Source organism: Ptiloglossa arizonensis, chromosome 1 (genome assembly GCF_051014685.1).
Source record: "Ptiloglossa arizonensis isolate GNS036 chromosome 1, iyPtiAriz1_principal, whole genome shotgun sequence".
NCBI lineage: Eukaryota > Metazoa > Arthropoda > Insecta > Hymenoptera > Colletidae > Ptiloglossa > Ptiloglossa arizonensis.
The window spans coordinates 11,661,559-11,677,247 of NC_135048.1; the positions used below are offsets into that span (position 1 = coordinate 11,661,559).

Genomic DNA, 15,689 nt, shown 5'->3' on the forward strand with positions numbered 1-15,689 from the left:
TGTCTAATGAAGTACGAAATAAAATTTGTATATTTTTTATTGTATCTTCACGAGTATATCGGCGTAGAATTTGCGAAGTTTTTCCGATGAAAATGTGTCCAAAACACAAAACGTACTTCTGGTACGTTTGGAACGTAATTCGAATCATTTTTGAATTTGAAAATTTCGACTAATGAAAAATAATCCGAACAAGGTCGTGTTTGGATTCGTTTTCATCGGGAGAACTTCACCGATCTGTTGATAATACTCTCTTGGATATATCGGTGACAAATAATTTAATACGAAAGAATGAATAGAATGAAAGTAAACAGTGATAGAGATAGTTTTGCTTCTTTCATTCGAGGGATTACTTTATCGATTATTTACGCTTGCAAGAACGATACGCCGAAAGTTCGTGCGAAGCTTTCGCAATACCGAAGTCTCGAACGTTTAGCGTCGAAAATGGCGTTAGGTGATCCGTACCGCTAAGATACACGCATCGATGAAAGAAAAACACTGCAGTAAGTTTTCCCGAGCGTGAAATCGTGGTTTCGCGGCCTGTTTCTACCCTCGTCTTCCGGTGTACTTCTTCGACGTGTTTGCACGGCTCACTTCGACGAAGTCTGAAACTTCCCTCTGTGTTCTGGAACTTCTATAAATATTCATTCAGTCGCAGATGATCCTCGAAAGTGAATTCCAAATACACGACAAACGATAAATTCGTGATTCTTTTCGCAAAAAAGGAGATTGAAGACGTTTGCGCAAACCAGAGGCAAACGTTTGTTGTCACCGTAGCCACACGATCGTGTAAATAAAAAAAAAAAATCCACGTACCGTGTTCCAGTGTACGATTCGTTAAGTGTATTTAATTTGATTGAAAATTGCAAATGTAAACAAACGGTTCAAAAGCGAGATTAATTTCTTGGAAACTCGGTAAATCCGAACCGAGTGAACGCCCACCGAAGTAAATATTGACAACCGTTGGAAATATTCGTTCCTTGTATTATTTCACGGAACATTATTCAACGGTGCTTTTTCACGCATGAGTGTCTTCGTAACTAATGCATTCGAGCGGTGTTAAATCATTCCATGGGTAGGTGTGCACGTCAACGCGAATTTCAAACCGTGTTGAAAATATCGAAAAACGGTGTCGAAAAGGTGCAAAGAAATTCCATTCGGAAGCAGTGGGTGCAGAAATTATTGCGAGCCATCATCATCGAACCGTGTCAAAATGATACGCGATGAAACGATCCAGCCACCGCCACCACCAAAGACTCGATCCCTCGGCAAGAACGGTAATGCGACTTCCTTCGATAAAACGAATCCCCTGCGTTCTATTTTCAAAGCGTGTGTCCACACGCACACATCCACGAACGCGTACACAGCCATCCTATCCGCGTTTCAATCGCGACACCTATACGTGCTTCATTTCCCTGTAGAACTTCTCCCGGGATCGCAATCCCTTATCCTTAATGCTGTCACGGGGAAGAACGCGACACCCTGGAGAATATCGGTGAACATCCACCTTTGTCACCCCCTGTTTCGTTTCCCTCCCCCACTGCCCGCCGCTCCTTGGTATTATCTCGTGAAACTACCTGGAGGCTGTCGCTGCTGGAATAAAGCAAGCGATTCCCAAACACAGATTGGTTAAAAGTACTTAATGGCTACGTTGAAGTGTTCTTCGTTGACGGGGTGTCCCAATCATCGCCGGTCGGTTTGAATTTAGCGCTAATTTTGAAACGTTGAATCGATTTACCTGAAATTTGACACATGTCGTTTAGACGGATGGGAAATTAATCGTGGAGAAGTACACGGTGAAAGAACGTGGGTAAATTATTCAGGTGTATTACGAACAGTTGCGATTTTTAAGGATAACGATTCGGGAAGTTCGTAATCGTTTTCTCGAAATCATGGGCCGGTAGCAAGTATTGCGCAAAGTTTGGTCGCTAGATTTGTTGAAACTGGTTTTGTTGGAGATCTGGAAAAGTCACAGCGTCCCTGTATCGCTCGTTCGAGTGAAAATGTTGCTGCTGTTGCTGGAAGTGTGAGAGAAACTTCGGGCACATCGATTCGACATCGTTCTCAGGAACTGAACGTTTCGAGGACCAGTTTGTAAAGAATTTTGATAAACGAGCTTCGTTTACGCTTATAAAATTCAATTGTGCCAAGAACTTAAAATCATTGGACCATTTCCAATGTCGTACGATATCGTGAATTGGGCGTTGGAGAAGAAAGAAGATGATGATTTCTAAAATTTTGGGACAAGATTGATGGTTTGTAAGGAATGTCGAGATAGCCGTTTCGAAGATATCTTATTCCATTATTAACTCCCAAGTTTGTACTTTTAAATAAAAGAGAAATGTCAAGGTTACTTAAATCGTTTGAATTTTATTGAAAAAGTAAATCGACCGGTGATGATCGGGACACCCTTCATAATATATTAGTTTGGTGCGTTTGAAACTCCGAATATACGTTTCGTATGCATTCAAGTTCGGTGTGAAATCTATTAAAAATGATTGGGGCTACCGAGGTTGAAAATAGATTCTACAACTTATCGATTAGCTCGAAAACATTCAATCGAGCCACTTGAAATATTTTTCTCCGGCGCGCGCGAACCGAGGGTATAATTGTGCCAAACTTTCGAGGAAAATTTGTCAGGCCACCCAGAAACAATCCAAGTCCCAAGTTGTCTGGAAACTTGTTAGCTATCTCTAGAACTGGGTAGTTGGACGGGCTGAAATATTATTTAGCGATAACCCTGGAACCCTTAACACGCACTTGTCTAATTGCATTAAAATTTCGGTAGAAGTGCGGAAAGTTTGGAACTTATCGATCATTTACAGGGAACTTACCGAGACCGTCAATCGTTTCCAGGCACTCGGTGAAATAATCCACACGTATTCTGTTGCAACTTTTGCGCCTGCGTATACCAGCCGGTTCCATTCCCCACAACTATTTATCTTTCTTCTTGGACCGTCAGTGTTTTCTTTCGTTCTTCGCGAGCGGATCGTTCTTTTTTCTCAGCTACTGTTTCCCTCATCAAGCGCGACCCACACCTTCGGTTCTCTTTCCGAAATTTTTTCTCATCGTTCTACTTCCTCTTTCGTTAAATGTCTCATAGCTTCCTCCTCGATTCTCCTTTCTCCTCACTTGTTTATTGCCGCCACCGTTTCTTTTAACCGCCGAGCAAACACGCGCCCCAAAAGAGGTCGCCCATTCATCTACGTCCCGCCGTTCGTTCCATGGATCTACGTGTTTTGCATCCGGCACTTTTATCCCGCGATTCACCTAATGCATCGACTTCCGTGAGCGCCGCTTCCTACGATTCCAGCACTTTTTTCTGTTACCGCTTCCGCTCCTCTGCTCAGCCATCCACGCACACCTCAGTTACTCCTGGTTTCGATTCCTGCCGCCATTTTCCGTTTCTTCCCTCGGGTTTCTATTATCAGTCGTGAGAGCGGCTGGCAGGGGAGACTATCGCTTGTCGTTCGCGATAGCGTGACGAGAAAGAAAGTGGCCGTTTCTGAACAGTCGTGTTCGAAGACCTTGGAAATTGGAAAGCATCTGGGTAGATTCGAAGACATGCGAATTGGATTTGCAATTTTTGAGGAATTTCGAATGGACTTCACTGCTTTAGAATCGCTTGATTTATTTGTATAAATTAATCAATCGCGTAGTAATTTACTGTACAAACTCTACCCCGTGGATTCGGCATACACGAAGTAAGAAATTTGTTACTTCGATATAAGAATTGTTCATAGAACGCATATAGCTGAAAACGAAGTTGAATCAGTTTTATGGGCTGCTTGAGATCTAGCAGAGTGTAACCCCACCATACTACTCAACTGCCCCTACCGTGCCCCAACACCATAAATACTTTCTTACGTCATTCGGTCAGGGGAGAGGTCTCAAACGTAGAATTAAATCCACAGTGATAAAACAGATTCGTAATGTACGCAGTAACGTAAGTAATGAACGTAAACCCGTTTGGTCTAGGAAGGCCTGAAAGCACCAGGTGCTTCCGAAACATGAATACTTATCTCTCGAATAGAATTTAAGCAGGGCAACGTAATAATAATAATAAGCGTAAAGTACAACGACGCATATTCGTCCGTTGAAAAATTTTAGAACGTCATGGCAGATAATTCCTGGGTCATTTGTTAAAAATAATTTCGAAATCGCGCACCGTGGGACGGCCTGAATACCCCAAAACGAAGCGTTCTATAATTACGGTCCATTCACTATCCACGTGCATAATTAGGAGCGCGGCGCAAAAGAACGGTGAAAAAGCAGCAATTGTAATCGCGGTGGAGCAATACCGACGAAATTTTTTCTTACGAATTGAAAAACTCGTTTAACGACGTTTCCGCTCGGAGCTCGCCAATTTCGTGCGTTCGAAAGAATTCGATCGAATCCTGTCCATGGACAACGCAGAAAAGAAGAGTATTTGAACGAAATTCAAAGGAGGGGGGATCGAAACAGTTGGCCTCCTGCCCGAGACGCGATGTGTAACGAGATTAATTGTTTTTCGCTTGAGTTTTCGTAGCCAAGGCTTCCTCCTCCTAGCTGATGGCAGCTGCCTCGATTCCGGTTTGATTAATTAGTCCCATTCACTAGGAAGCCTAGGAACACACGGCGGCGACTAACATTGAAAATTAAACTCATCCTCTCTCCTCCTCTCTCCGCGTGTTTGCCACCTCGTCGACGATAACACCGCGTATCTAGAAACCAGACTCGGAGGACTCCGAACATACCTGGAAACTAATTCTCGACTTCGAGCCATCTCCGTGGTTGCCCGTGACCAGGAAGTTTCTTCGAGCGAGAAGAATCGTACGTGCACGAGATTGCTTGCAGCTCGTAATACGATCTGCTAGGAGAGCAATGTTGTCGGGAAAAGTGGTCGTTTCCGTGGTGTTCGTGGAAACCGTTTGTGGTGTATTCAAGGGCATTTGGTTCCAGGAGGAATTGAACACCTCCGTTGTTGCTTTTTCACACGATCTTGACCGTTTGTATTCTATACTTTTTAATCTCATCATTTTTCGACTTGTATTTTCAAATTTTCCATTTCGCTTTTACTTCCATCAATTTTCTCTTGTTTTCACACACTTTGATTGCTTTTTTTTTACATGCCAGAATCGAGGTTGTTTCTTACGCAATCTTGATGACCCATAATCACGAAAACTTTCCGTGTCGTCGGTCATCATAATTAATTTTTTCTAAATTTCTTGGTGAATATACATTCATCAATTTTCTGTTTATTTTCACCCCTTTGATTGTTTTTTTTTTACATGCCAGAATCGAGGTTGTGTTTCTTATACAATCTTGATGACCCATAATCACGAAAACTTTCCGTGTCGTTGGTCATCATAAATCATTTTTCTAAATTTCTTGGTGAATTTTCATTTTGTTTTCAACTCTGCGCGATTTAGTTGCGTTGTACACGTTCCACTTGTAATAATGAATACAGATTTTCCGGGAAAAAAATTGAATGGTATTTTCGAGGATTCGAACCCGAGTCCAACGAGATAAGAGGCAAGCACGTTGTCCATTACGCTAACGATTATCCTTCCTAACTTTATTTTATCTTGAATTTTATCTCGCACTGGCTTCACACCATTATATTATGAATATTATAATTTATTCTTTAAAATCGATAATATTTACTCTCGAAAAATTATTCATTTATATTTAAAACAGTCGACTAATTAATCTCTCGGTTACGGTGTAAAATTTCAGTTTTCTGCCCTAGCGACCGATGCATGTATAACACATACCGCTGTGCAGTTTGGACCTCGGTACTGGAAACTATATCATCAAACTGTGTATCCGTAATAGCATCTGCAGCTGTTTGATCGTTTACACATCGCTAAATTCGCCTTCCGAATCTGAAAATTCACTATACTCGCTTACATTTTCAAATTGTGTCGCGTTGATATCTCTATTTGTTGAAGTCGCGACAACGAGAAGCGATCGAACCGGATATCGACGGAGTATTTCGAACGACGTGTTTCGAATATAGACATATTTAAAAATGTAGCCATCTCATTATACGAATGGTTCTATAGAAAGATGAAATTGCCAGCAGAGACACGTATCGACATTGTACCCGAAGGATCAAATATTTTCAAAGGGTTAATTTAATTTAAAATAAACGTTACTGCGGGTTCAATTTTATATTGGCTTCACTGAAATTCAATTACTCTGTGAACGAGAATGTGTTGACATTTTACTTTTGCGATCGAATTTCTGCAAATAAGAGTCCGGATCCTGTTTTATCACACTCGGCCATAAATAACGGATCGAGTAAAAATAGGTGAAAAATTTTTGATGAAGTAATTCAATTTGTATTTCGATCGAATCGTAATTTCTTCGAGGTATTCCCAGAAATTAACGAGAGGACGTCTCGTCTCGAGTTATTCTCTTTCACGTGCGATTTACTAGTTTCTCTGCATCTCTTCGATCCCTCACCCTTTTCGAAGGAGCGTCGAAGTTCGCTGCCGCGTAAATTACGACAGTCTCGATTTCGACCGCGGAAGGAGTTCGTCTACTCATTATCGGCGACCCGTTTAATTATCCAACGCACACCGTTGGGTGAGTATCGAAGTTCTCCCGTTCCGGGGTAACAAACGAGCGGCATCGGTCGGATTAACGCGAGACCGACGCTTGGGCGCGCGCGCGGGTTATGGAACGCGTGTAACTGCGCGTTTCGCGTTTAATTACGGCTTCAGTGTATCATTAATAAACATCAATACCCGCCACCTCTGGCTCCCTGCCCTTGCCGCGCCGCGTTATATTAATTGGCGACGTTACACGTTAGGGGGTTGAAAACGGACGTAGACGCATTCGGTACGGATATCATTTCGGTTTGATGTATGAAAGCTACGTCGTTAAGTGGGAGAAATGATACGAGATGCCCAGAAGAAAAATGGTACTTTCGGCCGGTGATAATTAAAAAAAGCGCGAGGAACTTCGGGTGTTAGGTTCTTTCGCCGCTGGACTGTTTCTGGGAACGGAGCTTCCGGTGAGAGTGTCGGAGTCTCATCGCTCGAGGACTTTTTTTTTTCTCAAAAGTGTAAATTTCCTTTCGAAAATAATTAACGAGCGTAGAATCACGATTCGAGATAATTAAAGGGCACGGATGGTGAACTCGCTTCGAGGGTTGTTCGTTCTTAGATTGGAATGTACTCGAAAGTCGTCTTGTTTACTCAAGATAATTGGAAATATTGTTCAAACGAGGCATGGACCGATGAATTCATATGATTTCACGTTTACTCCTGTCCTGGGAATAATAGTGTTTCTCCGTATCCCCGTGGGAAATCGATATTGCACGTCCGTGTTCCATTTCGCAGGACGCGTTACCCTTTCAAGATATTCAATACGAATTCATAACATATTCAGCATAGATTGTAGCTTTTGTAGGAATGAAAATGAGTCTCTGTCGAAATTTCAAGGAAACTCGCTGCTAAAGGGGGCACGTTTGCAATTTCTGTCGTGTAACGTTTCCATTCAGGGACTTTAAAAAATCTTGCAACTTGTCCCTTGGTATTCATATATATACATACGATATATATATTTATGGTGAATGGTCCGTCAGAGGTTCACTTTTTACTTGCCTCGTTACGTGCATCTTGGAATGCGCAATAGGACGAGTCTTGCAGAATTGTACGACCCCGTTTAAAAAATTTAGTCTAACGTTTCTGAAATCTCTAATAATTTTATAAATGGTTCGAGTCCAATACTATATTTCTCTGTTCAAGTTAGACATCTTGCTCGACTTGCCACTCCTTCGTGGGTAAAAAGATTTCTAGGTCTTTCAACAACCCAAGAATGGAAAGTTCGAAATGGTAAATCGTCACCCAGGAGGAATACTAGAACAATACTATATACTATTCCTCGGTCCAAGTTGAAAATCTATCTTTCGTGGCTGAGAAATAATTAGGCACATGCATATTTGTCACTACTTCACGAGGGTTTCCAGTCTCCTTAACAACCTAACAAAGGAAAGTACAAAATAGCAGATCGTCACCCAGAAGGAATACTAGAACAATACTCTTGTGTTGTTCTGAGAGTCATTTAGTTTTTGTTTTGATAAAAATGAAACACGATTTTTTTAGAGTGTATAAACATTCTATTGAATTATATATTCTCAATTTTGGTAAACGAAATGACTTTCCGAACAACCTGATATACACTATTCCTCGATCCAAGTTGGACATCTATCTTTCATAGCTGAGAAATAATTAACCGTATGTACATTTGTTACTTCCTTATAGGGAACGAGGTTTTTGGTCTCCTTAATGGTCCAACAAAGGAAAGTTCAAGATGACAGATCGTTACCCAGGAGGTACACTAGACTTAATCGCAGTTCACCGTTTCTGAACAGTCAGCAAATGAACGAAAGGGGGCCACTTACCTGACTGGGACTGCATACTGCACCATCGGCAAGACGACAAGGTATCTCATGAGGGGCATGATGGAGTCGTTGAGGGTGGCAACAAGGGTCGTTGCAGTCCTCCTCCCATCCGCAATCACACTCTTCGCCATTTTCCACCACACCGTTTCCACAGATGGCAGTCTGGGGCTCTGAGAAGTCATCGATTCTCCATTACGCTTCAATAAACGTATGTACCTCTCGAGGATACACGTTAATTCAGTTTCATATTTTCTGGTGTTCTTCGACACCGATACAATCGACCCCAGTTCGATGTACCAAGCGCACAATGTGTCCCAGATAGAGACGAAGTGATCACCTAATTATCTTCTCCGATTCCGACGACACGAGCAATATTTTATACGTTATTTCCATAGTTTTAAAAAACGGTCGCACCGCGAGAACTATTTCTATCTAAAGTATTTAAGGTCATCTACGTTTCCCTCGCACGAGATTATGTATTTTTTCTTTTATGTGTTGTATAGTGATATGAGTACGAATCGGTATCACTGGATAATAATTTTAAACTTTAAAATCAAGAAATGGACTTTCCGTATCGTCGCAATTGAAAAAGTGTTTTACGCGGAATATCTTCCTTTGATATCGTAAAATAGTCCACTCTGTGTGAGTGTCTATTTTTTGACAAACTCGTTTGGAATTTCAACATAACGCTAGATTGCTGTAATTTCGAGCGGACCAAGAACGAGCCGCGAATAGAAGCAAAGTAGATGGAATAAATGTTAACCTGATTTGCCTGGAGCTTAATGAAATCCTGGATTTAATGAAACCCAACAAGTCGGCCGCGCCTGCGTAATAGAATCAATTCTGAGCCGCGATACCTGCACCACTCTGTTTCTCCATCAGCTACGAATCAAACGGGAATTTTTTCCAATTTTTTCACCCGAACTTACACCAAAATGGAAACACGCTTGTTTCGTTCCGAATTAAAAAAGAATTCTTTGCTCTCGGACACACGAAGCTTACACGACGTGTTTCGTTACAACGATAAAATTACAACTACGAAATACGTGTAATGGAAAAAAAAAAGAAATTGGCACAACTGAACACGGGCACTGGAAATAACAAAGGCAATTTTGACTCTTTCAGTCCGAGCGATGTATTCGCGTATTAAATATTATAAGGAAAAAACCGACATTTTGAACGTAATCAAAGTTTAAGCGGAACGTAATTTATAATTCCGTTTCGTATTTATTTTTGTTCTCGGTTCGCTCGTGTGTGTGCAACAAAAATCCATCCTTTCGTACGATATCCGGGCGACTTTTTTTCACTTGTTCGAACGGCCAGAGGGATCTTTGTGTCATTAACAATTAACGTGTCGTATATGTTTCCTGTTTGCGCGATTCGTCGCTCGTTTGTTCGTACGTTTGTGCGGCCAATGCTCGTTGTCGGAAACGAGTTTCGCACGGACCATGTACAGCCCGCTATTAGAATTGCAATTGAGTTGCAGTTACACTCCGGGTCAATCGATATTTCGGAGCACCGATACCGCCGCCCCCTTTTCCACGCAGAATTTATTAACGTGGTAAAGGTGGATTAGAAAAACTACGGTTGTCCCGTTCCCCTCGGTATCGAGCAACTTTTCCTTTTTCTTCGCCTAGTTTATGGAGAGAAAACACGCGGGGAAAAGTCGACGCGAGCTATGTACCAAACACCAAGCATTTTAACTACCCAATGACAAGCTTCCCTTAATTTTTCAACAACCTAATTCCTCGGTTATCAAATTTCCCGGTTATTGAATTTTCCGAATTTTTTTGCTCTAATTTAACAATTTCCCAATGCTCTCGATTCTCGAATTTCTGATTAAAAACATTTTCACGGGTCTAAATTCTTCATTTCTCAAACTTTCCCAATTTCCTTTCTCGCCAATTTTCTAACACGATAATTTTCCAATGTTCTCGGTTCTCGAATTTCCGATTGAAAAATTATGTCGGTTCTCAATTATACAATTTCTTCGATTCGCCAATACTCCAATTTCTCAATCTTCAAAACCTTCATTCCTAATCGTGCCACATTCCCCAAGTTTTTGTCTTCGTAATTTTGTCAAATTAATAATCTTCATGGAGGAACTGATCAGATCGACGTTTTTCTTTAAAAACGACTGCGATTTAAAATGCTCGCTGTATAGAATAATTTTAGTATTTTTAATCGTAAACCGATCGATACGAAACACATTGATTACTAGTTAACGCCATCTTTCGAGCGTCTTCGAAGCGATCGTATAAATAATTCATTTGGCGATCGTGCGAACGAGCGATCGATATTCCGGCGTTAGAGCTGATGACTCGAAGCAACGCAGCCTCTGACTCTGTTCCAAACTAATTAAAATTCCGAAAGCTTCCGTACTCACTGGCGAAGCAGCCTTTGGTCGAGCGGGCCTTGGCATTTAGAACGGGATTTATGGAGACCAGGCTGCACGGGCTGAAGCGATTGTTGTTTCGTTTGTCCCCGCTAGTGGCTTTGGCAAACATTATGAAATTTCCGTCCTCTCCTCCGGGTGAACACTCGTCCGGATCGTGCTGCCGCGTTAACAGAAAGGGAAAATGTTAACCTGCCGCTGGATCATTTGTTATAAATAACGCGGAGAATGGCGCCGCTCCTGTGACAGAAAACGCAATTAACTTTGATGTCAGGGAGCTTTTTGTCTTTGACTCGTTGCATCGGAACAGAAATTGTTGCACTGAAAATTGAATATTCCAAGCGTATTCATGGGTGAATAATTCAGAGAACGAAAATGTTTATCAATTTTTCCAAGGTTCTTCAGTTTTTGATTCTCCTCTTTTTCAATTTAATATTTTTCTATTTTCCTATTTTCTAATTTACTATTTTTCTATTTTCTAGTTTACTATTTTCCTATTTTCTAATTTACTATTCTTTTATTTTCTAGTTTACTATTTTCCTAGTTTCCTACTTTCCTAGTTACCAATTCTCTAATTTTTAATTAAGTTCTAAGTTGTACGCGTCCAGTTCCTGATTTCCCAATTCCGTAATCCCCGAATTCTCCGCGTTCCAAATTGTCGAATTCCCCGATACCAAAGTTTGCAAATTTCCAAGTACTCGAACTTGCTGATTGCCGAGAGCTTGATAAAAAAGCCGTTCGAGCAACTTTCAGCATTTACACTTCAAAGAATCTGTCGCTTAAATATCCCGTAAATTAGTCAAATTCTTTACTTCACCCCTTTCTAGACGAAAAAGAAAGGTGTATTTTCACGTTGATATACTCGAGCGCGGGATACAAGAGCGTTTATATCTAGGTGTACGACGAAGAGTGAAAATATGCGCAGTATCGAGTAAAATTATCTTCGCCTCTAGTATTACCGAAGCCCACACCCGAAGCTTTTCACGTGTATTCAGGGTTCACGTCGACAGCACGCGAGCGCGATGCACCAGTAAACTTACAAGGGATCCGAAGTTGTGACCGATCTCGTGTGCAAGGGTGACGTGAGAAACCGTCGGTGGTACGTGCTTGCCGTAGTTCAGGAGGGTGATTATACCGGTGTTCAGCGATTTCATGGTACCCCTGTAGAGCTGCAAGACAAAGTGGCGTTAGTTCTATGGGTAGTGGGGCTTGTAGCAACTAGTTTAGAAAATCTTTCATTCGAAGAGGAGTTAGATCTATAGAACAAAATTTTTCGTTCGTTCCTCTGCAATTGTTACAGAATTCAGATTAAAAACGATCGTAACGACGATAATATTTGTCTTTAATACCAAAACTGATAAAATTTTCTATCGTTCAATCATCAGAAAATTAAATTACAAGTTAAAATTACAGATGAACATGTTTCTTAATGTTTTATAAAGGCAGTATTTTTCGTATAGTTGGTTGTTTATAATTTGGTAAAATAAGTGCGGCTTGGGTAACAGGACAAAGTTTCCCGATGAGAACTCGAAATTAGGACTTGAAGTGTACTTTAAGAATAGTACTGTAATTTCATTATTACGAATGTAACGATAAACAAAGTTTACATCGAAGACTAGATTATGTTATCCAAAGAATGTAATAAAACTTACTCCATTCTTCTCACAGACACCTCCCGCGTTCTTCAAGTCCCCTGTCCACGCCAATCCCAATGTACCATTCTCAAAATCACGATACGTGAACATGTACGATAGACAAAACGCGTCGTAGTCTTCTTCTGTAACAAATTACAAATATTTCACGTAACTATTGCGAATATCACAATACAAGTAGAATTCGATCGATAAAAAGTGACAGTAACCAACGTAAAAAGATTTGGGATTCCTTTGTAATTTATTAATCTCAATCGTAACTCGTACGCTGCAACAAGCATTACGAGTCAATAATTGGTGATCCGTTCAAAGGAAATGAGAAGTCTAATACAAACGATATTTCCTCTCCTGTCGAAGATAATGACGATCCAACGAGAATCCTTATCTTCCATCGAACACAAATAATTTCTCTCCTTCGTTCGTTTCGTAACATCAAACCTTCGATAATTGGCTGCTTAAGAGTGATCCTTCATTCGAATTATTTTACCTTCTCGTTCACTCACCGAACAAAATAAACCACCGAAGTATGTGCGACCTTGAAAAGTTCCGAGTATCCGATGAATACGCTGGATGTTCGTAAACAAACCCTTCCATTGAAATTCATGCGCGACGTTCATGGAATATTCATGGCTGATTCTTTTTTTCTTTTCTTTTTCGGATAGAGAGAGAGAAAGAGAAAGAAAGAGAGAGATAGATAGATAGATAGAGAGAGAAAGAGAGAGACGCAAAGAAATGCTGCGAAAAACTTCTGAGAACAAAAAGAGCGAACAAAGGGGGTGGAAACGAGGTCGGGACGAGCAGACTCTTTTTTTCCCATCTCGTTTCATGCACTCGGGCCGGACACCGATCCCCAGCGGAGGGAAGTTGCTATGGCATAAAAGTCCTCTAGAAATTAAATTACTGGACGCTTCGGACGTCTGATTTATTATTTTTGCCGGATAACATCTAGGACGATGTTCGGCCGCGTCGGCTGGGAATTCAACCCGCAACCCCCTTCCCGTGAAACCACCACCCGCCGGGTCGACCCCCGCCCCCCACCGTGACGGCAGGAGCAGCCAGGTAAAATACTGCGAACGACAATGGGGAAATTAAAAATGAAATTAATTAAAGGCCTGCGAAGGACGGCTATTTGCCCCCGCTGGTTGAAAGTAGCGGCGAAACACAGCGTTCACGATTCAATTCAACGAATTGTCGAAACGGATACCCCGGTGCTGGCATTTTATTTATAAAATCCTCTACCAGTTGTAACTCAATCCTCGACTCGCGGCTGAAATCGGTGAACATTTAGAATGTTTGTTATCGTAATCAGAGCTACGCACATTGAAGAATCTGTGGAAGGATTTATTGAATTATAAATAAAATAAATCAATTATACATAATTGAATTAATGCTTCGACAGTGTCTAGGTAAATAATGTGACTATGATGCAACTCTTTCAAACGCTTCGCTATTATTGGCTCGACGTTCCTCGGCTCAACACTGCTGGATTCAATACACTGCTTTTTCTCTTGGAAAAAAGGAAAGCTTTTCATCCGCTTTCTTTTATTTTCACTACACACTCTCTTACGCATTCGTTCGTTGGAAAATTTCGCTAACAGTACACACGAGCTGTTTGTTGTCAATCGTCTTTTCGTTGGGTCTGCTCTGACCCCTACTTTCTCTTTTATTATCCTTTTATGTTCTCTTAAAGCTACGTTTTCCTAAAGCTGTGCTGAAATTACGATACTACGAGAATCTTACAAATCGAGCAATATTTAAATTTCTTTTGGAAGACACTACCATATATATCGATTTCAAAATTTCTACATATATTTATTTGTAGAAGCTATAAATTTTTCTCAAGCACGAATAATTAATTTCATCGAAATAACACAATTCCTCATGATATATACACAAAAAGTTACATCAACGTTTCATAAGGAGAAAAATACGAATGGAAGAAAATTAATATTTTTCACCTTTAAATTCGACAGAAGAAATGACCACGTGATTTCAAGTCTGGCAGATCGAACGTCATCGACATTTTAATTTCTCATTTCTTTTCGAAACCGAAAGCCAGGAGAACCTTTATTTTTGGTGACCTAGAAAAATTAGGGACAGAGGTAGTATCGTAAGTTTCGAAGGATCGTGATTGGACCGAACACCGTTCTCGTTATTTTGTGAAAAAAAAAAGAAAAAAGAAAAAGAAGAAGACGACAATGAGGATCCATACCGGAAACACTGCACGCCCTCGTTCGGAGGATAAAAAGCCCGGATGTTTCGACCAGGAAATACACTTCTTCCTTTAATAGAATGCTCGCTGTGTTTTTTGTAATTTCAATGCGCCACGTTGACCTTTTCGCGGCGGAAGAGAACAGAACGGTTGCATGTTTACGCTTGTGCACGTCTCAGGAGGCATATTCGGTTACTGGACGCCCGCGGCAAACACGTCATGGTCTGCACTGCTGTTTCTCGATTGGCGGAATATCAAACGAAGCGGTAGATCGACGTTCGTGTATACCGAGCTATTCAACGAGGTAACAACGGCCCCTCTCGTCGATTTCGATTCATCGTGACCGAGAACCACGCTTGTTTGCGTCGTAAAAACCGCATTATTCGCTTAGCTGGCTTGCCGCGAAATATTTCGGCCGCTCAAGGTCACTGCTCTGATTTCCAAAGGCGGAGAAGTTTTTCCAGAAAGTTCGCAGCTGGAGTTTACACAGTGTATCGTTTTTGATACTGTACGGGGCAAAATTTACACTGTCGTTTGAAAATAACGTCTTCGATGATCATTCAATATTTCATTCATCATTCAATTAGATGTTTAAGGACGATACAACACTATTGTACTATTATACCATTGTACTATTAAAATTAGTACAACGTTTTCAATCTATATTTGATCATTCTTAGAATCATAGTAAGAACGATAGTCTGTACATTTTGTTAACTTAAAACATAAGTATGCGCAATAAATATATTCTCTCGTGGTTTTCAATATTTTATTCGCGCCTCTACGATTGTTGTTATTACTCGATTTAACAATATTTACACGTATTTTATGCGTACAATGTTTCTTAGGTTAAAAAAATTGACGCACGGATGAGAAATTAATTTCACATTGTTTGCAGAACTTGCGTATTCAAAGACAATATCAAAATACGCGCCGCAATAACAAATGTAGATGTTTTTAAAATGTCGTTTAAACAATTTTTCGAAAATTCTTCTCTACCATGTTGTCGGATGTTAAAAACTATGAAACTTTTAACAA

General features: G+C 40.7%; 1 protein-coding gene across 1 annotated transcript in view; it reads right to left on the bottom strand.

Annotated features, from left to right (window-relative positions):
• The window catches only part of LOC143154914 (disintegrin and metalloproteinase domain-containing protein 10), a 231,630-nt gene that overhangs the window by 21,261 nt on the left and 194,680 nt on the right, over positions 1–15,689 (bottom strand). Inside the window, exons 8-11 of the mRNA XM_076326993.1 lie at positions 12,440–12,564; positions 11,828–11,956; positions 10,779–10,947; positions 8,393–8,562 (exon numbers count right to left, since the gene is read on the bottom strand). Of these exons, the coding sequence (XP_076183108.1) occupies positions 8,393–8,562; positions 10,779–10,947; positions 11,828–11,956; positions 12,440–12,564 (593 nt within the window). The remainder of the gene's footprint in view (positions 1–8,392; positions 8,563–10,778; positions 10,948–11,827; positions 11,957–12,439; positions 12,565–15,689) is intronic.